General features: G+C 38.4%; 2 protein-coding genes across 3 annotated transcripts in view; both read right to left on the minus strand.

The window, feature by feature from the left end:
• Window positions 1–594: 594 nt before the first annotated feature.
• On the minus strand, window positions 595–13,460 carry LOC144642596 (kappa-type opioid receptor-like). 2 transcript variants are annotated; one of them, XM_078501595.1, is made up of 2 exons: window positions 13,203–13,460; window positions 595–1,848 (listed from the first exon to the last, which is right to left on the minus strand). In XM_078501595.1, exon 2 carries the CDS (start codon window positions 1,804–1,806, stop codon window positions 688–690), a length of 1,119 nt encoding a protein of 372 aa, XP_078357721.1. In that variant the 5' UTR covers window positions 1,807–1,848; window positions 13,203–13,460; the 3' UTR covers window positions 595–687. The 2 variants fall into 2 exon arrangements, with proteins under 2 accessions (XP_078357721.1, XP_078357722.1); XM_078501596.1 differs by lacking the exon at window positions 13,203–13,460 and adding an exon at window positions 12,681–12,881.
• Window positions 13,461–14,735: 1,275 nt separating this feature from the next.
• The window catches only part of LOC144640609 (U5 small nuclear ribonucleoprotein 200 kDa helicase-like), a 33,308-nt gene continuing 22,872 nt past the window's right edge, over window positions 14,736–25,171 (minus strand). The window contains exons 25-33 of the mRNA XM_078499707.1: window positions 22,984–25,165; window positions 21,233–22,738; window positions 18,696–18,839; window positions 17,920–18,009; window positions 17,377–17,463; window positions 16,843–16,926; window positions 16,588–16,664; window positions 16,235–16,366; window positions 14,736–15,724 (exon numbers count right to left, since the gene is read on the minus strand). Coding sequence (XP_078355833.1) covers window positions 15,514–15,724; window positions 16,235–16,366; window positions 16,588–16,664; window positions 16,843–16,926; window positions 17,377–17,463; window positions 17,920–18,009; window positions 18,696–18,839; window positions 21,233–22,738; window positions 22,984–25,165 — 4,513 coding nt within the window. The 3' untranslated portion in view covers window positions 14,736–15,513. The remainder of the gene's footprint in view (window positions 15,725–16,234; window positions 16,367–16,587; window positions 16,665–16,842; window positions 16,927–17,376; window positions 17,464–17,919; window positions 18,010–18,695; window positions 18,840–21,232; window positions 22,739–22,983; window positions 25,166–25,171) is intronic.

A 25,171-nucleotide genomic window follows, 5' to 3' on the forward strand; every position in this document is an offset into this window, starting at 1 on the left:
AAAGTCGGATCAAAATGCAATTGACGAATTTTTTCTAAAGGAAATAGGATACAACTTTATCGTTCTTTCTACAGAGTGGTAGAGTTTACGGAGCAATTTGGGAGAACGTGAAGAAACTGTGGGTAAAATAATAGTGTTTTCACAGCATTTGTGGTCCTCTCAAAGTACTGCTTTTATACAACCGTAGAAATACTGAAAATGTTTTTTTAGCTCTTGAATAGAGCATTTTTCAAAGAAATTCGGTCACATACATTTTGTCGCTGATAATATGTATGTATGTATGTATGTATGTATATGTAATATGATCTGATATGTTTCATTGCACCCGCTTTCAGTGTTACGTGCATAGCGGCTTTCTATCGACATCCATCTTTCGACGTGCTAAACAAACAACACAGATCGAAATCCGCCAATCAAAGCCCACTAACATGCCCTTCTGAACTTGCGAGCTTATTTGCCTGAAACTAACACCGGTATGTATCGGTTTTGATTGACTCATTTCAAACAGCACGTCAAAAGACGATGTAAAAAGATTGATGTAAGAGATAGCTGTGCACGTAACACTAAAGGCGGGTGTAATATTCAGTATTGGACGGCCCACATTATCAATCTATACACCAAATATATATCTTTGGATAGTCGGCTTTTAATCGATGAACGACGACTTTTTTTATTTTTTTTGCAACTCTACTCCAAAGCTGCACGACCCACGTGACCAATTTCAACTTCACACTCCAGGGAGAAATTTGCTTCCAGTGTCCAGGCCCTCCGAGAGGTAGGTGTGCTTACAGTCGACGCACGAGGTCGTAAGTGGCTAAAGCATGGACATGCAAAGAAAATGTTCTTGAATTCACGTTTGTAGTTTTCGCTGAACATCGCGTAAAGAACAGGCGTTAATGCGCAATTAAAATGAGCGAAAAGGAGTCTGAGATACAGAATGTTGCATGAAACGAAGACTTGATAAGATTCCAAAACAGCTATGATAAAATACAGCATCCAACAGAGTATGAAGGCAGTAAGCACTACTAGGACCATTCGAGAGACCTTCCTATTCATTTCAGTGGGTTGTGTCGTCTCGACCATTATTCTATTCCCAGGCCTGTCTCTTCTCTTGAGCGTGATGAGTGTGGCTGAGTACAGAACTATCATAACGCCCAGAGGCATGGCATACATGCCAATCAAGTTGATTTTGTGATATACCATTGACAAACCTGGCCAGTCGAACACTGTGTCCAGGAAAAGCTTGCAGTAAACCTTCCCGCAGCTCATAGCTGTACCGTTTGCAACAAGAATTGGGATCCTTATCACCGAAGAAATAAACCATGCCAATGCGATAAGGTAGCGGGCGGCTTTGGTATTCTTGGTTAACGACTTTAACGGACGGATAACGGCCAGGAATCGCTCACCGCTGATGCAAACCGCAGAGAAAATGGAAACGGTGACGGAAGTTTCGTGAAGGAAGTACACCAGTTTACAAAATACTAGCCCAGCTATACCATCCGACAGCCATTCATAGCCGGCTAGTAAAATAACGATTACTCTCGGCATATAGACCAGTGTGATCAACAAATCACTCAACGCCATGTTTACAATGAAGAAATTCACAGCTTTTCGCATGGAGCGGCTGTTAAAAACCACGACCGCTACCAAGCTGTTACCCACTATGGACACAAGAATAATGAACACATAAGGAAGCATTCTGATTATTTTGATGGCCATAGATTCTGCATCGAAGCAAGAGCTCTCCACCAGATCATGCTCTTCGGCGCAGCTGGCATTAGATAGGTCACCAATTTGATGTTTCATAGTTCAACAATCCAGGTTTACATGGACCAAGGCTTAGTAGATCTGTTAGATTTCAGAAAGGAATAAAGTTAATATCAGCGCAGGTAGCCCAAGCTCCTAAAGGAGCCGTCAACATACATGTATGACATTGTGTTAAAACGTTTTTATAAGAGTTTGTATGGGAATATAACGATCGTAAAAAATAATTCAAAATACGGGAAAGAGATCTAATAAAATCGACTTACCTGCCATCTTCTGTGTATATCTTGTGTTTCTATGTCATTTGGAGGCGTTTAAAGGCGATCCCAGTAGACTTTTAGGTTCACTATTTTTCTGCTGGAATCGCCTTTAAACTCCTCCAAATGACATAGAAACACAAGATATATTCAGAAGAGGGCAGGTAAGTCGATTTTATTAGATCCTTTTCCCCCTATTTTGAATTATTTTTTACGATCGTTATATTCCCATACAAACTCTTATAATAACGTTATTACGCAATGTCATACATGTATGTTGACGGATCCTTAAGGAACTTTGGCTACCTATGTTATCAGTTAAATCTTAAGTACTATCAGCACCATCAAGTCTTGCAGAACGAAGCGTTCTCAGGACTTCGTCACTTCTCGCTATTAATCTTGAACTAGCTTGTTTATAATAGAACCTTATATTGTATATTTAGTAGAAACTCAGCTGTGTTCTATTGGAAATCTGCGAATCTGATTGGTTCTCCCACTGTTTTCTATTCGCCGATAGAAAACAGTCGCGCGCGCGTAGCTCTTTAAGCGATAAATTTTCTTGATTTTTGTCTTCAAAGTGCACAATATTGTAGGTTTTGGACTGCAATCCTTTAGAGTTTCTACTAAAACAATTAGACTACTCGCCCTCGTTTTCTACGAGCGATAGTCAACTCGGCTGCGCCTCGTTGACTATTTGCTCATAGAAAACTCGGGCTCGTAGTCTAATTGTTAAATATAATTGTAATTAATAGTTTACATTTTTTACCTTGTATTTTACTCTGGAATTCAGTTTTTTACTGCAATGAGTTTTATTAAACATTACATTATTATTATCATTATTATTAAAAAAAAGAAGTTGCATGTAATGTAGCAAACACGAGAGAGAGTGTTCACTACATTACATTGATTTCCAGACACTTACGAGAAGAGAGTTGAAAATGCCACGGGCAGCGGAGTATTTGTGACGAACCTAAAGGCGCTTGAAAATGTGATGAAAATGTATTTTCTACTGGTATGCAGTCAATACAGTTCATTAACAGGTTTTTGGTTATTTATTTCGCTGTGTATGACACGCCGCTTGGGCGTGTCCCTTGGGTATCTCTGATTGGTTTGATAAGGTATTTATAGACTGTTCAGAGTTGTTCAGTCCTCTCGCTTTCGCATTCCATGCTGACATTGAAGTTGTAAACCCGAAGTTTTGAGTAATCCTATGGTTGCAGCAAGAGTCTTCAAATCCAGAGTTAGCCAATTAAGTGTCCTCCCTGTTCAAGAATTACCTGTCGTCCTAGTTCGGATAGTAATTAGAATCGGAGGAAAGTCGAAAATCGACATTGAAGCATTTATTAAATTCATAGTATTATAAGCTGTTTGAGTTGAACGTTCGCTCAGCTAGAGATCAGCCTGGATAAACCGTCAGAAGTCTGCAAGCTGGTAACGGAAGGAGGGCAGCTCACAACGACGCGGAGAAGGCGAAAATCTCGCGGAAAGAAGCAAAGACGATGGTTGGCTCTAAGGTATACGAGTCGTACGAGCTTGCTTGTCAGAAGATGCAAAGAGAATTGACTGTCAGCCGAAAAGAAGAAGGCGGACGGACGCTAATTTCGCAGTATTCTCAAGAGGTTCTAACCAACTAGCAATTTAGCCTTCTCGCAGTAAGATCTTATATTTTTTACTTTGTGATGTCTCGCGAGTTGATTGCCTGAGCATCCAACCATCATTCCTTGGTGTGTATTTTTTGCAGTATGAAGAAGAAAATAATTAGTTCGTTTGAGCGTAGCGAAGAACGTAAATATTTTCTACTGGTATGCAGTCAATACAGTTCATTAACAGGTTTTTGGTTATTTATTTCGCTGTGTATGACACGCCGCTTGGGCGTGTCCTGGGTATCTCTGATTGGTTTGATAAGGTATTTATAGACTGTTCAGAGTTGTCAGTCCTCTCGCTTTCGCATTCCATGCTGACATTGAAGTTGTAAACCCGCCCGCCCGCCCGCCCATTTCGTTTTTGTTATCTTTCTAATTGATTGCTTGTCAATTTTATACATTTTTTTTGTCCGAAAGAATGTGTTGCAGGTGTTATTTTTTTTCAAACGGCGGAGAGTGGGCTAAGGACTGCAGGTTCGTTGCAGACTGCAGTAAAACTAAAGTAGTTGAACTTCCCATTAATTCTGGAGCAGCGCCGCTTCCACTAAGCCCGCCGGCATCAGGAGCACGCAAGATGGGGCATCGAAATATTGTTTCGATTTTGACGAAGAAGAGTAAAAAAATCAGATTGAGCGTGAATTTCTACTAGACCAGGTTTTGCAAGTTATTAAAGGGCAGTTGGGAAGAAATTTCATTTTGTTTTTTTAGGCGTCTCAGAATTTTTATATTTGTTTTAGATGTTTTCGTCTTCCTCAAGAAGATTCCCTCTGAAATTTTTCAAAAGCTATTGTCATTTGCATCATTCTGTATTTGTAGATAAGCTATTTAGTGCCTTTACATTTTACCGGGTTGGCAGAAGTTAAGGCTCCTTCTTATATGGTTTACCCTTTATGTTTCGTAACCCTATGGAAGAAGAGATAAACATTTTTATGAACAAGGTTTAGTGCGTGTCACTTGCCCTATTTAAAGGATTTTATGTTTTTTTGTCCAAGTCCCTATCACCTATAAGCTATTCACACCCTGATTCGACATTTTATTTATTTTGTTGCTTTCGTTAGGTATGTTAGTTTAGTTTTTTTTTTATTATTTGGATTTCCATGCCTCAAGTCGCTCGAATGAATTTGAAGGATAAGGGGGTCAACAACGACAAAAATCAATCTCAAGATCAGTTCGGAAGTTAATTATAGAGCGATGTGACCTTTTAAAGAAAAGAACAGACATTTCGCACTTTCATATTTTCAGAAAAAAGTTTATGGAGATTTTTACCTTTGGGGATTTAATATTGAGGACATTTCCGAGACTAGTTATTACAACAAGGAATTGAGGCTGCGCAGGACGATCGCTAGACGTTTACTTTGCCCAATTACTCTAAGAAAAATATAGAAGTGAGGAAGGAGAATGAAAAGTATAGGATGCCCGTTTTTACTAGGCTAGTCAAATGTGGCGTATATAGAAAAGTGCGCAAGATCTGGAAGTAGGAAATTTTACAGCAAGGCTATTAATTAGAGAGTAAGCCCATCAGCTTGCTTTGTTTGAAGTGAACAAGGGTGGAACAATTTACTAGGCAACAATAGTGACGCAGGAACGATATAGGCACTTCGTACAAGGCCCACCGACGGGAGCCGAAATGGGGGAAGACTCAGAAGGAGGCGGGGGGACGCGAAATCAGAAGGAGGTGTTTGGGACAATTGGGCTACACAGAAGGGCGGAGCAGAGTCCAGATCAGTTTTGCCGCTCGCTCAAGGAGGCCCCTAGAGGGCCCAGAGGAAAGAAAAAAAAAAAAAAACGTACCACCCGGCCGCGCGCGCTTTGGTCCGATTCAAGAGGTTGAAAGCGTGAGCTTTAAGGGTGCGTAATTGGTAGAAAATGTGAGGTAGGAAGTGTGGATATGTGGAAGGGCGGCTATTTTGTTTGCGGTTCATAATAGGCAGTCACATTTGTGTGATTTTGAGTGAAGAAGTATTTCGTTCGTTTGAGCGTAGCGAATTAGAACGTAACACTATTTTGCGTGTTTAATATCTGTTTAATCGAAATTAAAACTAAAGAAATAAAATCGTAAAAAAATTTATGCTAATTGAATCAGATTTCGAAACCAGTTAAAGTTTCTTTTGACCTTCAACTTGATGAATTTTTAATGTGTTGAGAGCTTCATTTCCCTGTCTAGAGAATGTTTTTAAAACTAGAATCGTAATTCTGTAAAGGGACTCCTGCTATGAGAGAAAGGTTCCATACTAAAGAAAACACTGCGTCCGTGGCGCCAACACGAGAAGACCTTCAGACAATCAAGTTAGTTGTACCTAAGCTCAAGTAATGTTTAATAAATTCGCAGTAGGAAGCGTTTTGTGCTTTTAAGGAGGCTCGATGTAGTTTTGAGCCGAAGGGTAGTTGTTTTGAAAATTAAAATTATCTAGAAAGCCAATGTTCGAATGAAGTTTTTGGTATTCTCTTATAATTTCCTGCAATCGGCAGTCGATATATTTTAACAAATTAAAGCAAAACGTCTTTCGCTTTTAGTTAATGGTCTTTGATGGTGTAAGTATTTATATTTCAGTGAGAGTAATTGTGCTCAAATAATACGAAACAATCTTAAAGCGCCTATTTTATATTAAAACGGTGTTTTTCTGAAAATTTCATTCTTGATTTACTTGAAAACGCTCTTACAGATTTTTCTAAAATTTCGTCAACAGTTAGTCAATCTACTAAACTTTAACATATCAAAAAATAAACACCAAGAGCCAATCTAGATTTCGAGAAAATCAAGCTTGTTTGAGAACAAAAGAAAACGTCAATCGTTGCTATGGTAACCTTTGTGACTAAATGACGGGTATTAAATTAAAATTTGGTCATATTTGATCATTATGGTGTATTTTGGCAAAAATCGAACATTGGCTTCCTAGATTATTTCAATTTTCAAAACAACCACCCTTCGGCTAAAAAAACTACATCGAGCCTCCTTAAACTTAACAAAACAAAAACGTGTTCAGTGCGAATTATTGAAAAAGCAATTAAACGTCTGACACAGAAGTTATACAAAAATTCAACGCATAAAATAGTCGAGTATTCTTCTCGTTTTAAAATCCTAGTCGAACCAGTCGTGAAGAGAAAATACAAGCACCTGGAGTTAATGTCGTTCTTACTGCACGAAGCTTCGCATGCGTGAGATGGAAAGCCCAATATTGCGGCTGAAAAAAAAATCACTTTGAAAAACATACCTAACCTATAGTCAGAAAAATGTTTCTAAAATGTTCCAGGGTGCAAGCCAACTTTTCATTTTAGAAATTGGAACTTCATAATGTCACTGCACTTTTGGGTGCCTTCGCGTTTTTTCTTTGGAAAAGTGAATCTCATGTTAAGAGCTGTTTATTACAAAAAGAAAATTTACATAAAATTGATATGAAAAGTTTTGAAGCGATAAATTATTTTGTAGTTAGTAATAATGATCGAGTTTTACGATTTCTTTAGTGATCAAAAGCTCTATCAAAACCATTAAAATCCTCTTAGTACTAAATGACGAAAGCAACCGGACAATAATTAACCGAAGTGGAGGTGAATAGTGTGGATATTTACTGAACCGCGAAGCGGGGGTAAATATCCACCACATTTACCGACACTGAGGTGAATAATTATTTTAGTTTATACCACACAAGTTGGATAACAGCGGACTAAAACATCACTTTCGGTAAACAAAGCGACGCGCGAAGGCAGTTTTTTCTTTAGCTGCTCGGAGGTGAATAGTACTTTGCTAATCACCTCCGAGTTAACCAATCAGCGCGCGCGAAAAGCACTATTCACTTGTGTGGTATATACTAAAAACGATTATCTTTGCAATATTCGAACTAATAACTGTCCTCAAATATTATGTAATCGCACGTAATGTTTAAATATATACCCGATATAAAAATATTATTTTCAGCTTGAAATTTTAAGTTATATGTATTTTACTAATTGTAATAGTATGTTACTTTAGGCTTACGATCAACCACACTGAACATGAAAAATGTCCGTAGCACTAGAAACGTCCACAAATATAAACTGGGTTAAACAAGCATATCTCGGTTTAAATAATTTTCTTATAAAATATATTTAACTGGAAAATAAGCTGATAAATCCTTAGATATGGATTCCTTTCGGCGTTTTATACAATTTTCTTCCAGATAACTCAAATTATAGATTTCTAGTACATGTATTTATCGATTTAAAATCTCGGCCTGTGAAAAATATCAGATTCCTGCTGGTTATTCGAATTTTGTATTTTTGAATTTATTTCGTCAGTCGTACCACAGTAGAAGTTTATTACCTAAGTAATCTTGTACGTGTCAGGGAAAATGTCTCTAGTTCTAGAAACCTCTACAAAGATAATCGATTATATAAACATTTAATTTTAAAGAAGCAAGGAAGCGTTGTTTTTGTCTTTTTGTTAATATGGTAATATATCGTCACGAAACGTTTAAAGAAGTTGAAAATTTATGAAATGATTGCTCTTTTGAACATTTGATAAGTGCGTATTTTGTGAGAACAGCATAAAAAACGCAAAAACCTTAATTATTGACCTGAAAAGATATTGTACAAGAGACCGTGCATCTAGTCTATAAGGCCCCATTTTTCAGTTAGGGACAAAAAAAGATGATGATAATGATGATGAAATCTGGTCTTTATATCTTGATATTTTATGTTTTGAGTTCCCATCAAGTAGAACAAATTTATAAACACAACATACATTTTGAATTTTAGAGCCTTATTAATGCTAGATTTTGGTAATCTTACCGTAATGTAAGCACCGGTAAACATTGAAATGTAAATACTTGTATGATAAGTTTCATCTACACAGGCAGTTAACGATTTTTCCTGAAAATTTACCGCAGACGTTATTCAAGTTACTATCCGGTAACATGTTTTCCTGTGACAGTTTTGCCACAGATTTGCGTTTTCGGAGTTTGCGACATCTTATTTTTGCCATTCAGAAAGAAAAAGCAATTTTTCTGACGGGAAAATTAATTTACACGCAATTCAATCTCTTTTCTGAACCAATGAAACGCTAGACAAAGCCAAAACAAGTTACTTTTGCAACAAAATTGGTATTTTCACAAAGGATGCGTACTGTGCAGAAAATTATTTGGAGAAACAGTGTTTTTGTCTGAATCTGATCAGTCTGATTTGGAAAAATTACCAAAGTGTATTAAAATTGAAAATTTCTCATGCCATGCGGAGCTACAAGCAACAGGCAGCATAGTTGTTGATGCCGCGAAATGCAATTAATGCAAAGGAAGGACACAAAAGGTAATTCTAACGCAACGTGATCAAATTTACACAAAGTGCAATTACGTATAGGTGGTTAGCGCAAGATGCTTTACCTTAAAACATGATACTTCAAATACGCTCCCTCGAACTAGACATTTCAAAGCCTGTTAAACATACAAGTGTCGGTGATAGCCTGAATAACAAAGTAAAGAAAATAATCCCCATCCCCCTCCCCCCCCCCCTTCCCCCACAAAACAATTCCAGTGGTCACAATAATTCGAATCTTGCAAATAATTCAGAAGAAGAAAAAAAAAACAATAATAAATGGTTAGCCCACATGGTAGTCTAGTTTTGATGTCCATCTATCAATTATTAACTTAAAATTCTAAATTTAAATCTTCAGTTTTCCTATTTATTACAAATTCACTAATTATACATTCATTTCTTAGCCACACGAATCAAAAACAAAATTACACTGTTTAGTGGCGAACAGCCTGCCTCGTCCCCAGGCGTCCTCCTCCTTGGTAGTGCACGGTTCGCTTGGTGTTGTGGGACTGACGTACACGGTTCGCTTGGCGTTGTGGGCCTGATGCCCCCGCGCTCCCTGTTTTCCCGCCTTACCGCCTTTGCCGTCCGGCCGACCGGCGCCTGGGGACGAGGCAGGCGAACAGCAAGGCTGTACACAAGTCGCTGGGGAACGTTTTGGCAACTTTTCATATTTCTATCACCTTTTTGCACATGTTTGCATTCTAAGCAACTTTTATCCATTCCGAGAGATCGTAGCATCTTTATTCGAAAATCTCCCGATATGTGGTTAGACCAATTTAACACATAAAAGTGTTAAATTGGTCTAACCACATATTCGGGAGATTTTCGAATGTTTCCCGAAGGCCATTCGAACACTTCCGACTTGTTTTGAAGATTTCCGAAGCTTGCCAAAGACTTCAAAGGAAAATTCGATAATCTTTCAACTTAATATCGACACAAATTTTGGCTTATTGAGTATTAAACCTGACAGACTCGTCAGCAATTGTGACGCTAAAGCTATATCTTCACGTGCGAAAGATAGCTTCTGCAGTGAAGGCCTGGCTAAACGGAGACAAGAAAACGCAAGTTTTCAATTTTCGTCCACTTGCGTCTCCGTTTGGCCAGGACTTGCACGCACTTGCGTTGACTTGCGATGACTTGCGTTCTATTTGGTCTGGATCAAATTTGCACGCAACTCGGCGCAAGTTTTTCACCATCTGGCCACTCAACGCAAGTCTTTGCCGTTTACTTCAAATACTGAATTGCAGCGCGCGCAGTAGCATTGAAATGGCTTTTTTTGACAACTTGCGTGCACTTGCGAGAAAACTTGCGAGTCCGTTTGGCCAGCCAACGCAAGTCTGTACGCAAGTTTAACTTGCGATTACTTGCGTCCACTTGCGTTACCGTTTGGCCAGGGCTCTATGTTTTTGGGGTTTTATTTTCTAGTCAGCCTAGTTTATGTTAAACGTAAATTGTAATTAAATAGCTCCTGTTGCAATAAAATTGCACTAAGTCTCCTGTAGTTCAATGGTAGAGCGTCCGACCGGTGGCGGAAAGTCGTGAGTGCGACTGCTGTTACGAGAATTAGGAATTCCTTTTCACAGCTTGTGTAACTGACTGAATAATACTTTTCTTACGAAATTTACCGTAACACTCAACATTTACAATAATCAGTTATTTCCATTTTATTTGCAATTTTTACGGTGTTCATCAAAGGTTTAGGTTATTAAAAATCTATTCTCGAAACTCATAGCCGTTTTTGTCTCCTTCCATTAAAGCTTTGATTATTTTTCATTATTATCAAAATAATATGAGTGAGCCAGACTTCATTATTGAAAATGTTCCAAAAGAAGTGGTCTCAGACGAACGGAGACAAACAAATGTTCCAGGGCGAGAACTATTTGTAAATTAAAGATTCATTGACGTCCGATCCGCGACAATTGCTAGAAGCACAAGTAATACTTTAAAAGCAACTGCACCGGGGGCAGGCATTAGACGCTACATGATGCAAAAAGGCTAAGTATATAAAGCAAGTGAAAGCAATTTGCATTCAATTTATTAAAATGCACTTCACTTTTTTCCGTTAAACTTATTACTTTGAAAAATTAAGGTCAGTGATTATGGAAACAAAGATCAGTTTTAAACTTTGATAAGTTGATCCAACCCAACATAACGTTTGGCTGGATCGGTTCTAAGTCAACATTTTTTAAGGTTCTTAAAAGAAGAGTAAACAACATAGTTCTTCATTTCCGTTCTTAATGGAGAAATTGAACTTTGTTTTTCATTCATTGACCCATAGATGAACAATGGTTTGAAACTACCTGGCATTTATTAAGAATTGACCTGTTCATAGCTTAATTATTACCTTTCCAAGACGTTCATCTTATATCAATCGCTTAAAATACAGTACTTTTTGAAAGTTTACAGCGTTTCTCGAAATAAATATCACTTGTATAAAGCCGGTTTCCCCTGATATGATCGCCCGATCGTTTCTATGGCATCGATCGTTTTGCAAATACTAAGACGATCGTAGGCGATCGAAGCGATTGGAAGCGATCGGGGGTTCTCATATGATCGTCTCGATCGGCGCCTGGTATGAGCGAAGACCTACGAAAAAAATCATTTTAGCCCTAGTTCCAACACAATGGTTGCCTTCAATGAAAGAGCAAAACTCGTGGCCTCTTATCTTCTCAGTTATTGCAGTTTTACGGCGAAGAAGGGAAAGAGAAGCTAGAAGGATAGAACACGGGCGATCCAAGCGATCGTAAACGACCCAATCGCTGCAGACGTTGACGATCGTCTTCGTAATGTTCTCATATAATCGCCCCGATCGCAAAAAAAAATTTTGAAGTGGAAGAGGCGATAGAAACGATCGGGGCGACTATATATGAGAACCAGCCTTAAATTTTTTGAGGTCCATTTCTCGCTGAATAGAAAAAGCCACGCCCAGAAAAAGTTGTCTTTCCTTTACTGACATAAATGACGATTCCAATTTGTCGACAACTCAATATGAAACGCTAATTAAAATGTACTCATCGAAAAAGGGATGCTTCCTTTGCAAATTTTTTCTACGATAACCGTGTATTACTTAGTCGAGTAGGCGCCTTATTTTTTTTACGTTTTTTTGTTTTTGGCTTTCCATCAAGGTTTCATTCAAATTTGTAAGACAAGCTTTGATCTTCGCGAAAAAGAAATAATAAATAAACCCTTGATATCGCCTAATTGGTTCTAATAATTCAGGGTCCAAAATATAGCATTTTCTGTGGCGGTTAATAGTGTAATTTGCACCCAAGACTTGAGGGGACATCAAACCTTTGAAAATTGATGCTAAAATTTTAGATCATTTGATGTGGTGCATTTCGAATCGTCTGTCAATGAGATGAAAAGATACCCATATGCAGATCTAAATATAGTTTTCAAACGGGCCGAAAAATTAATTTTGCTAAAGAGCGCGTTTGTACAAACATGTAGAGCATTACAATTACAGCAGATGAACAACGTTGTTTTGGAAAAGGGACTGACAAAAATACACAATGCCTTCGAGCTTTGAACATCCAAAAATAAGCAACGAATTACGTGAAATTCTAAATAAATATCAATCGTTCATTTCTCCGTACAAAATCGATGCATTTTCAAGTAAACGGTTGATGAGAATAAAACAAATCATCTAGCGAATCTCGATGTACAGATGTTTACAATTAAAACCCGTTTAAAAAAATACAGACACAACTGGTTTTACACTTGAACTTACCGTGGTTTTGTTCTCTGCATACAGACACCCCCCAAAATAGGAGAATTTCCCTGGTTTCAGAATTCTTTGGGAACTGCCGTTGGAAAATATTATGGCAATCAAGCAAATTGCGCTTGAATCGTTTATTAAAATTTGGCCTGGCAGACGGCTTTCCTCTTTCCATTAACTTGCTACAGAATATTTACTTTTCACTTTCCAAGCAATCACATCCCTTGACATATCCGTAGATTAAATATAAATATATGGAAATTGATTTAAAACCTACAGCAAGATTTCTAGCTTTGATTTTGGTTTTCATGAATATTATAATCTTTAATATACAAAGCCTACACCGATATTTTGTTTGATACTCAAATTTTGTAGAACTAAAACTTAAAATCGTCTGTTCTAGTTAGCTATGGGGCAAAAAAAAAATAATTGCCCACGCGTTGTAAACAAATAAACACAAATACTTTTTTCATAAAGTCGTCTGAAAAGAGAGACGAAGTAATTGCTGAATTGGAATATAAATTAAGACCCTACCTCTGTTTCGTCCAAAACAGCAAAAAAAAAATTGTATCCAGGGTATCTGCGGATGGAATCCGAATGATTTCTCAGTTCTTTCGACGAAACAGCTTTTTGTAGCGGGGGAAATGTGAAAAGTCAATGTTTCCGTCAAATGAACATTCCTCGACCGCTGACTCAAACGTGTCAAATAATTTCAAATGCCCTTCGGCTTCTGTTTTCAGAAGATATCAAAGATACAAAATAGGTCAAAGTTCGATACACCTTTTATCTTCCAGCTACTAACCCGCTCTGATCCAAGCAAGAGGCAAGAAAAAAAGCTCCCAGACACCAGGAGAGCTTTTGACAAAATTTAAATTGGGAGGAAATGAGAAAACCGGTGTTGATTTCAGTTTACTTTGGCCGCCCGCTTTGCGAAGTTCGTTGGGAAATTGGAAACTTTGTTACGAAGTTGCCAATTACGTTGCGAAGTTTGCGAATCAAATTGCGAACTTCGATACAAAGTTCCCAATTTGATTCGCAAACTTCGCAACGTAATTGGCAACTTCCTAACAAAGTTTCCAATTTCCCAACGAACTTCGCAACGCGGGTGGCCAAAGTAAACTGAAATCAACTGTAAAGTATATGTAAATTACGTATTTTACGTCGGTTGTGACATAAATCTAAGAGAAACATTAAATAAACAATACAAAAAATAATGCAACAATGAAGGTCTATTTCCGATTCAAAAAGAAACTGTCGTACCTGGAACATTTCAGCAAATTATTTTGATACTAACAAGGAGACATGAAGCAAATAATACGGATTGGATAACTCAGTTCAGACAGATTACTTTGTGACATTTGTGAGAGTTAAGGAAGTATTTAAAGTTAAAATTAATGGTTTTCGCTCAGTCTGCAAGTAAATGAGACTCAGACCAAACACAAAACACGGCACCTTCAGTTCCTGTTAATTACTGACTAATTTGAATTTCCCGAAGCGTTTCTCTTTTTCAAATCCTTCGTACAGCGCAATGTTTTTTTAATCAAGCTGTCTCGCAATTTCGCACATTTGTTTGAGACAACAAGTTCATGTTGATTGAAAAAAATAAAACATGCGAAAGGAAACGTACTCCGAAATCAACATGTAAAGTAACATTTCTTGCAACAATTAAATCACAAACGTTGATAACCCTTCCCACGCCCCGTCTGTGACCCAAATGCGCTACAATGACAACCTTGGGGCAAAACTGAACTTTTGCCTCAGAGTCGCAAACGCAGAGGGTAGAGACGAGAGAACGAGGCTTGGGAGAGAATTTCATTGAGATTCGAGGGAAACAACAGTAACTTGTTTCCCGCGTGACCAGCCATTATGTGATTTGTTATATAGCACAACGAAAACATTGCACTGTTACCCTCTGACGTCAAAGATTTTCGATGTCACCCGCTCAGACTTTTGGCGGGAAACAGATTTGTTAGTTTTCATGTGACCTCTAAGTAACCAATGACAGCACGGGTAGATAGGGAAAAATTTCAGCTACAAAACAACAGTACTTACGTTACATGAAATAAGTTGACGCAAAGTTATTTTATAGCATGGGTCTGAAGCCCTTGAAGGTTGACATTTTACAAAGTTTTCAAAACGTTTTTGTTTTCTTTTGATCTACCCAGTAGGGTGAACTCTTGATTCTATTCTATCTAATATCTTATGCCACACAACACTAAAACGGCTTCTGTGTGTTTAATTTATTCTCCGGCAAATTATGACGCACAGATTTAGTCTATAAAAAAGAGTTTTCTATTTTTACACTCTCAAATAATCCACGGACAAGCTTTACAAATTTATAAAGGAGCTAAAAAAGCGAGGGAAACAATCTAGAGCAACTCTAGGTATAGCTTGGCAGCCGCCGTTACAGCTTGTAAGGCAGTACAAGCAAGTGTGAATGCTGGCGTTCGGCGAGGTAATGTAAGTAAATGTAGGCTTGAGGGAAGGGTAGGAAGGGTTACTACAGTCGCTTACAAAAACACATACAAACGTTTGAAATCCTAAAATCTCTCTTCATTCGTTGCGGTGCTTTAAACAACAATTCGCTGAACATGAGTTGAACTTGAAGCAATTTCTACTTTTTAAAGTTACAGCTGTAGAACAAACTATGTACAATGGCAAATCTACTTTCCTAAGACAAGCTTTCTTTACAAACAATAATATCGTCAACGCGGATGGATTGCGTGATTCGAGTGTTCGTTGTGTCACGCAAAAACGTCTACATTGGAGACTTCATTGGCTTGGTCGACTAAACATCGAGTCACGGATACAGAAAATCGTTCTGGTCATTTGAGAGACGTGAGCTCTAATCATCAGCGTCACTATCCCCACTGTCCTCGTCCCCACTGACGGCCTCGCCAACATTAATCTTGAACGGATATTCCTGATCACATCCCATGTACGTGTCGCACATGAAGAACAGCGTGTACGAGTAGTTCCCAGGAGAGCTCGGAGCTACAAAGTCCAGCTTGACTTTAGCCTTTTGTTGGAGAGTTAAACGCTTGATGGAAATCAACCTGGAGGGTGAAGCAAAATTGTGTTGGTTACTTTGACGTAGTTTTTTACAATACAAGTGTCGTATATTGCTTCTAAATAAAAGATTTATTTTTAACAGGTTCTGGCATATTTATTTTTGTTTACATCAAAAAAAGAGCCAACAGTCGAAAAATTGACTCAGACCTCCACTTTCACTTGCACTTTAAATTTGACTCTGACCTCAACCCCCCTCACCGAAGAATTTGCGAAAACGAAGTCCAAATCGTAAAGACGATACAAATGATGTCAAACTTCGAAACCTCAATGAAGTGGCAACGCGTAATACTACAAATCTATAACTAACTAAAGAGTGAAAAACTTTTTTTTTTTTTTTTTAAGAGTGAAAAACTTTGTTTCAAGGCTTATGTTTGACTGAGTAATAAGGAATTCTATGAACTGTGCAAATGTTTGCAAAGAAACAATTTACGATTAAGTCCGAAATACTCAAAGTGCATCACAAACCGAGCAAAAAAAATGACAAAAAATCTTACCCATTGTTTTTCGTGTCTCCAACAACTAGCCACCAGCCCTCATCGCGCTTCTGAGGAAAGAACGGCGCAATGACTGGGCCTGGCTGCTCGTCTTCACGGTCAAGGTCCACAACAATATTCACAGGAGAGCCCCTGGAAATATGGAACCACACAAATCAAGCTACAATCTATGAAAACTGCACGCTATGCTTGTTAACTTGTATTAAATTTTTAAATTTTAATTATTTTGCTTCATCATATGATGTCGTAACAGATATTTTAAGATCTTGAAAACCAGCACTGAATGAGAAGAGCCACATTTCTAACAACAACAAAAAACAAATTAATAAACAAACTAATGTGTGTAAACTTACGCTGTAATGCTGTCCTTGTCGTGTACCTCAAATGACAATTCAATGTTGGGATAACGATTACAAAACCTGGCCACATCCTGCAACGTAACAGGTAAATAAGTGAACGTTAACTTTAACAAGAAAGACGGACAGACAGACAAATCAGACAGAGAAACAGACAGACAGACAGACAGACAGACAGACAAATCAGACAGAGAGACGGACGGACAGACAGACAGACAGAGACAGACAGACAGTAATACCACATTATCTTACCTGCATCTGATTATCATCCAGCCTCAGAAGTTTGTTTCTCTCCTCATCTTCCAAGTCCATGATGTCAAACACAGACTCAACTCCCTGCAATGGCAACAGAACAGCTTTGTAAGAAGGCTGCTTTAACTCTTACTCTTTAAAACCTTGTGTGACCATTCAAATAAAAGCTATTTGGCAGCACTTTCCATCTTTGTAAAGTCTGTGGATGAAATCCTAGTGTGTGACCATTAAAATGAAAACTATTGAGCAATACAATGTTGAACAAAGTGGTTCTCACTTTTAAATCTGGGGATGAAACCCCAGTGTTTGACCATTCAAATGAAACCTATTGAGCAGTACTTTCATGTGGTACTGTTTGCTACGCTTTACAAGGCGGCGCTAACGTTTGAGTCTGTAGATAAAACCATAGTGTGTGACCATTCAAATGAAAGCTATTGAGCAGTACTTTCATGTGATACCGTTCACTATGCTGTAAAGTGTAGTTTAAATTTGAGTCTTTGACTGAATAAAACCCTTGTGCCTAACTGTACATACCTTGTCCACACATCGTTTGATAATTTCCGGACTGAAGTGAGGAATCTGTTTTAGATAGGAATCTTTGCTCCACATGGCCTGTGTAACCTAATTAAAAAAACAACAAACCATTCCGTAATTTCAGAGGATTGAACAAGCAATTTATAAATAGTAAGGACAATTTTTGAAATCGTTTTAGTTCTTTAAAAACCTTCACAGGTACGCAGTTATTGACATTGGCAAACAATTATTTGTGTCGCAACCACACTGTAAAACACCTCTTCACAAGTCATCCAATAAAAACATCGTCTTCTTTCCCTCTTCAGCGTTAAGGGGAAAAAACTGCGAAATTTTTAACCACAACATTCATTGTTTGGTTGAAAGAGGGGGGGGGGGGGGTGGCGAGAACCCAAACTTACTTACACCAACTAAGAATTCTTAGTGGCTTAACTTCTCTTAACACTCTGATCCCGATTGTCATTTGTCATTTTCAGGATGGTCGCTTCTAATTCACTATATGTATGTGCATGAAAATATTTTCCCATGTAGTGAAATTTTACGTACCATTTGAGCAAGTTCCATGGCGGCCAGTGCAGGTGAAAGCCATCCATTGCTACTCAACACATCCACACAGGCTTGGACGAGACGCATGGCCTAACAACAAACACGAACAACAAGTTAAGTGAACGAGCTGTGACTCAAGACAACGTTTTAGAATTACTAACTTGATATCTATTAAGAACTCGGATTTCTAACAAAATTGCTTGGTGGCTTTTCTTGTCAGATCTTAAACGGCTTTTGCTTTTACCCATCTTTTATTTAGACTTTCTTTTTAGTGTTTGTTTTTACTTAGACTAACAGAACAACTTAAAACAAAATGAAAACAAATCTAAATTAAAAGTATTACTGCTAAACCACCAAGAGAAACAACATTTTAATATTTAGCCCCTCCCAGCCATTTTCAACAAACACAAAATGAGGTTGATTCCAAGACCTGTTACTTAAATGGTTTGTTTGTTTGTATTTTGTGTGTGTGTTTATTTCTTCTTTCGTTGGTTTGTTCGTTAGTTCGTTGGTTCATTTCTTCGCTCGTTCGTTCGTTCGCTGTTTCTTTCTTTCGTTCTTTCCCTTGTTCGTTCATTCGTTTGTTCGCTCTCTTGCTTGTACGTACGCTCGGTCAGTCGTTAGTCCGTTCGTTCGCTCTCTTGCTTGCGCGTTCGTTCGTTCGTTAGTGCGTGCGTTCATTTATTTGTTCGCTTGCCGGTTCGTTGCTTCGCTCGTTTCGTTCGTTAGCTCACTCACTCGTTCGCTAATTTCACTCCCGTCAAATCATTACCAACCTTGCCAAGGATAGTCTCTGTGTCTGACTGCATCTCAGCCGACAGCTGCATCCGGGACATGTGAGCTTGGATGAGCAGGTTCGTCTTCACGTGTGGATCGTTGTACTTTGGATTCGTCACTTTGTGTGGCACACGATTCATAAGCTACAACAGAAAGAAAAATTGTTAGTCAAACAGGCTTAGCCCTTTTCCGCGTGAGAAAATAAAAGCCTTTATCATCCCACTATTGCGCTATTTTACCACATTAGGGCAAAAGGATGCGCAAAATATACCACGCTATTATACTGTAGAACAGGGCAAAAATACGGAGGACAAACTCACGGAATACGGACCCAAACTTAGTACGATACCTTTATTGACTTTATCTTCAACTTGAAGATTTCAGTTCCACAGGACTACAACAGAATACACTTAATAACTAAACATTAACATTAACAAGCTAACAACTAACTCTTGGTCGTGAGGGAAAAATTCTCCTCAAGTTCTTTTAGTGATTCATTATAACAGTTTAAAATATCACAGATAAAGTGGGCGCTTAGATTCAAGATATTTTCATCGCACATAGCTAAGATATATATAAAAAGTGCCTTATAATTCAAAAATTTAAAACTGTTATTTATTGAAAAGAGGCGATCTAAGAAGACACCTCTAAGATGAGAAAATGATGAGTGGGTGCATTTCATCAAAAAATGGAACTCGTCACCAATAGATGACTTACAGAATGGGCAAAGTCTCTCATCTCGAGGTATCTTCTTGTATCGACCTGATTCAATAGGCAGTTGATGACTAGAAATCCGCATTTTGGTTATCGCCACTCTTTGATTGACATTTTTTATTATCCTTAGATAAGGTTCAAACCTAACTTCGTTTTTTATTTCGCCGTAAAGACTTAATTTGTTTCCAATTGAAGGATCTAATTTATCCTTATTTATATTTTTCAACCAATGAACCTGAAATTGTTTTGAAAGATTATTTTTAAACAACCTTAACAGGTTGGGTATTTTACTTCTTTCAAAAGTTGAAAAATCTATTGTCGTCACATCTAATTTAGTAAAACGCAACAGGTGTTTAATAGTGGTAAACCAAGAGTGCTTACCAGTGTTATCCAATTGAATGTTTGTCTCAAGAGCACTACTTAACATTTTGTTTTCTGAGAATGTAAGAAGTCTCAAAAAGTATTTAAAAATTGTACTATAAATAAGGAGGTGAAGGGGAAAGCGTCCAAGATCTCCTTTTACTGCGAGGTTACTTGCTTTGGAGTGAACCCCTAGAGCCATTTTGCATACTTTATTATGCATAGTTTTGGGGATTATTCGTTCATCAAAAACTTTGGAAACAAATTTATCGTAATTACCCCCAAACAATTTTAAAAAACAACCCCAAATTTCACAGTTGTACAAAAGGATTGGCTGTATAAGAGAATCGAAAAGCTTAAGAATTGTTGTGACAGAGGCACCATTGTAAATGTTAATCTCTGATAGGAAACTATATAAAGACCTTGTAGCTTTATTATACAGCTTCTTCTGTGCCAGTGAGAAAGAGCCAGAGATTGTGAAAACAATCCCTAGATAGACGTAGCTATCAGTTATTTGTAATGGTTGTTTACCAAGCTTGAATTCACCTCTGAGTACTTTGCCACTTTTGTTAAAAATAATGACCTTAGTCTTCTTGATATTGATTTTCATTTGCCATTTCTTAACGTAACTATTTAATCTATCAAGGCACTTCTGTAAACCGCTTTCCGATTGAGAAAGAAGAACTAAATCATCTGCGTACAGTAAGCAACTAATTTAGCAATCTATCATATGCAGAGGTTCACAACTAGAATCAAACAGATCAACAATGTCGTTTATAAACAAGTTAAACAATGTTGGGCTCAGGTTGCAACCCTGCTTAACTCCTATAAGAGGTTGAAAAAAGGAACTAAGTCCATGCTTAACTTTGACCGCAGAGACAACTCTATCGTACATGTTTTTTAGTAAAAAAATTATTTTTTGAGAAATTCCATATTTCATCAGTTTATAGAACAGCCCATTTCTCCATATTGTGTCATACGCCTTTTGAAAGTCGATAAAGCAAGCGTATACTTTTTTACCGTTTTTTGTATATAGGTCAATGAGAGTCTTTAAAACAAAAATGTGATCTGACGTCCTATAGTTTCTTCGAAAACCGATTTGATTGAAATATATCATATTATTCTCATCTAGATATTTTGTAAGACGTTCATTAATAACTAATGTGAAAAATTTTCCCAGACAACTGCACACGGTGATGCCGCGGTAATTATTAGGGTCTCCTGTATCACCTGCTTTAAATACGGGTGAGATATATCTTACTGACCACAACTGAGGAAAAATGCCTGAGTTTAAAACTTTGTTGAAAAGAATTTTTAAGGCGGGCCCGAGAATGAAAATGCTAGACTTGATCATCTCATTTGAAATACTATCGTTTCCAGCGGCTTTGCCTGTTTTCAATTTGACGGACGCTTTGTGAATCTCCTCAAGAGAGATTTCGTCATCGAGAATTGGGTCATTTACCTTCCCGAGATCAGCAATCCTGGATACGTTAAAGTCAACCAACTTCTCAAACTCACTTTTCGAAGTAATAGTTGGCGAAGATAGTTTTTTAAAATAATCTAACCATTCATCTGCGTTCACCGCGTCTGTTGTTTGTTGGGCTGATTGTTGCCGCAAATCATTTACCATTTCCCAATACTCCTTGGGGTTATTTGATTCAAAGTTGGCAATTTTCTGAAGTAAGGCTTCCTTAAACAATCTCTTCTTCGATTTTACCATCTTTTTGAACGTTTTCTTTACAACGAAAAACCTTCCACGTAAGAAAGGGTCAGAAGGAAATTTAGACGTCAAATTTCCAAGGCGCAGCACCTCCTTTTTTAACTCAAAACAAGACTTATCAAACCATTTTCTTTTCTTCCTCTTTGGAAGCTTCGAGTTTTTTCGCCCAACACAACCCAGTTTAGCCGTTAAGGTAGAATGAGCTACAGTAAAAATAACATCTGAAAAGTCTTTAACTGCGGAATCGACGTCACAGGCGTCATCCTTCAGCCATGTAGTTGATAATTTTTCAATACGGTCACTAACCTTCTGTGATAACATTTCACCCAGAAATTTAGTTTTGGCTATTTCATTCCATTTAAAAGACATTGGTAATGGATTTAACGGAGAAATGCTGGTCTTTTCCGGTTTCATATGCACTCCCGACTTTAGTACAAAAGATATAAGACAATGGCATGACCAGTCCGTTAAAGGGGAGACAACAAAACCTATTATTTCAGTGAGTAATTCCTCACTAACTATAGCATAGTCAATTGAACTTACTCCATTTGGAGTAAAACATGTAAAATCACCGAGCCTATCACCTTTAGCTCTACCGTTAAGAATTCGTAGTTTGAAACCATGGCAAAGCTCTATTAGATGTGAGCCGAATTTATTGACCTTATGATCCTTATTGCTTCTGTGCTTAATATGGTCGTTTACAGATACCCCCAAATTACAACCTGAGTCCCATGAAAAATCTTCTGCAAAATCATCCAAATGACCAGTACGGGCATTGAAATCGCCACAAAGTATGATTTTACCTTTCTTACTGAAATCTAAAAGCTGATTCTGGAGTGTTGTAAAACAATCAAGGCGGTCATTGTTTTTACCTAATAACTGAGTGGAAGACGTGTACGGAGGAAGATACACAGAACAGACAAAGATATCGTCGGAGAGCCCAAAGAAACTCCGATCTAACTTCCACCATAAAAATTTGTCATCTTCGCATTTGTAAATCTTAACACCTTGATATAGGTGCTCTTTTATCAGAAGAGTTATCCCACCAGAGGCACGTTTAGCTCTTGGGTTCTTCTTTCGATACAATGAGAAGCTAATATATCCATCGAAATTGACTTGCTCATCGGTTGGTAACCAAGTTTCAACAAGCGTAACAAAATCATATTTTGATATTTCACTAGTAAAACTGGGGTCTTCCATCTTGTTGCGCAAGCCCTCGACATTAAACGAGGCAAATTTTAAACACCTCTGAGTAAACATTTCGAAAGCAGCTGAGAATTGAATCTCAACAAAACAAAATGATTGGTACTAACGGACAGAACGTTCGTATCTCAAGTAAAAAGTACTAATAATAAAACTGAAGGGGAAAACCCACCCTACAGGCTACAAGTAACTCCGCAGAATGAGGCTCACACAAGGGGAGGGTAGGTAAGTAGTAGTAATATTACGTATTCATGATAATAAAGAAGGAGAGAGAGGAAAAATCAATATACTGCCTGCACTGACTGCCTGAAAGGATATATCGTCTGAGGGAAAGCGCCAGGAGTTCCCGGGCCTTGGAACAGCTGGCGGGAAGAGGCCAAGCCGCTCAGAAGTGACGCATTAACTTGCAGCTGTTGCAACACTTCCCTCATGATGTTTATATTGTCCTCCTGGTGCGACGAAGGTTGCGATGAGGGTGGGGGTGTTCCACCGTCGTCTGGCTGGCGTCTCTTGTCGTCTCTTTTCTGACGTTTCGCTTTTCGTTTATTGGCAGGTGACGTCAACCCTTTGGCAAGTCTAATGCCTCTTATTATGTTGCTGGCAAGCTTTGGGATTCCTACGGTTCTGGATAAATGCTTTGCATCATGAAAACAGTTCTTTTCTTTTATGTTTCCATGTGACACTACATATACATTTTCGACATTTTCTAGTGCAGATCGTAGCTGGACATTTGTTTGTTCCACTTTACCATTCAACTCATCAGAGCGGGGTGTAATCTCCGAAACCACAATCTTGGCAGTGGGAAATTGCGACTTTGTTAAGAAAATTACTTCAGTCAACTTATTTGAGATCGTGGTGGCATCATCTGTTGACTCGACATCATTCACTCCGACGTTAAATACCAGGATCTGTGGATCTTTTAATCCAGATTCTGATATAGTCGACTTCGCTGAATTAATGTTGCCACATTTCAGAATAGTGGTTTTCTTGTTAGCACTAAGTTTCGCAGGGTCTAGGAAATTTCTATTTGAGTCCATGAGGATAACAATTTCCACAGGGTTGTTTTTCCCATCCCCACGTGCACCGGTACTATGCTTGGTGTGCCCGCTGGTGCCTTCTTCCGGAGTATAGGGCGTCTCAGTGCTCGGTGAATCGTTAGCCTCACAGTGCAAAGACGACTCAATGATACGCTCCTCGAGTAACGCTATTTTGTTTAGCAGATCCGTATTTGAGGTCTCCAAAACGGTGACCTGGGCTTGCAAGTCCTTTACCTGGTGGGATGAATGTTGAAGCTTATCAGTGAGGCTGTCTGTCTTGGCCTGTAACTTCTTTATATCATCCTTATCACTGCTTCTATCTAACTGGCAGGCAGCTAGAAGATCTTGGCCTGACTGGCGCAAGACGACTAAATCATTCTTGACTTGGACTTTAAAGTCTTCAACGTCTTGTCTTATAGTAGACACGCACTCCATAAGTTCTTCACGGAGAGTGTCAAATTGAGTGTTTACGATTTCAGCTACAGATACCTCAAGGGAATTCTTTACAACATTGGTCACGTCATCTCGCAAACCCCGAAATTGACCTTGAAAGCTCTGTAGATCATGTTTCACCTCAGAACTAATGGTGGAGATTTTAATATCAATATCACTTTTGATGTGATTAAGTTTTTCTTCAAAATTTATCGATGTTAAATCAACAGCTAATGCAGACAGATCATGATTGCGTAAAGAATGCTCCACATTTTCGAGGCGTTCTTCCATCTCTTTAAATTCTCCAACAACTGACTTCCGCTGTGGGGATCTCAACGTGACCTTTGGGCTAGCTGGTTTTCTTTTCTTTGATTGCACTTTCGCTGGATCGGTTATTGTCTCCTTTAAATCATCCGAAATACTGGAAACAGGGAAATCTCCCGGCAAAACGTCCTCTTCACAATCGGAAAAGAGCAATTCGTCGTCCTGGAAATCAACTGTTTTCCCCATGTGGCGGTGATACGCTTCACGCAGGGAAATACCATGTGGACTTACGACATCACTAATGACGGACCGAAACTTGGGGAATTCTTGCACGATCCAGTCCTCCCTGCAATTGCCTTGAATCATGACTTTGGCTTTAGTATCGTAGGCAGTTATGGTATACAAGTTGTGGATATCCTCAGTGTCTACGCCCGCGACCTTAATTATGTGCTCTATAAACGTTCCCGAGTTATCCTTCACGTCTTGCCAATCAATGACAAAAGCACTGCCATTGCCGAGATCGAGCCAGTAACGCAGCTTCAGTGCCCGACATAGGATTTCATAACACTCCCTTGAACATGAGAAAGTGAAAACCATTCCATTTTCAGACCTCTTTGGGGCCTCGATAGCCAGATCTTGTGCTGAAACTATTGGGTCAGCTCGCTTCTTACGAGTGAAATTGCGAAATACCACGGAGCGAGAACCTTGCGCTTTCCATGGGACAGCATCGGTGGGCTTCCTAGAA

Source organism: Oculina patagonica, chromosome 2 (assembly GCF_052425735.1).
Source record: "Oculina patagonica isolate OP01 chromosome 2, crgOcupat, whole genome shotgun sequence".
NCBI classification, from domain to species: domain Eukaryota; kingdom Metazoa; phylum Cnidaria; class Anthozoa; order Scleractinia; family Oculinidae; genus Oculina; species Oculina patagonica.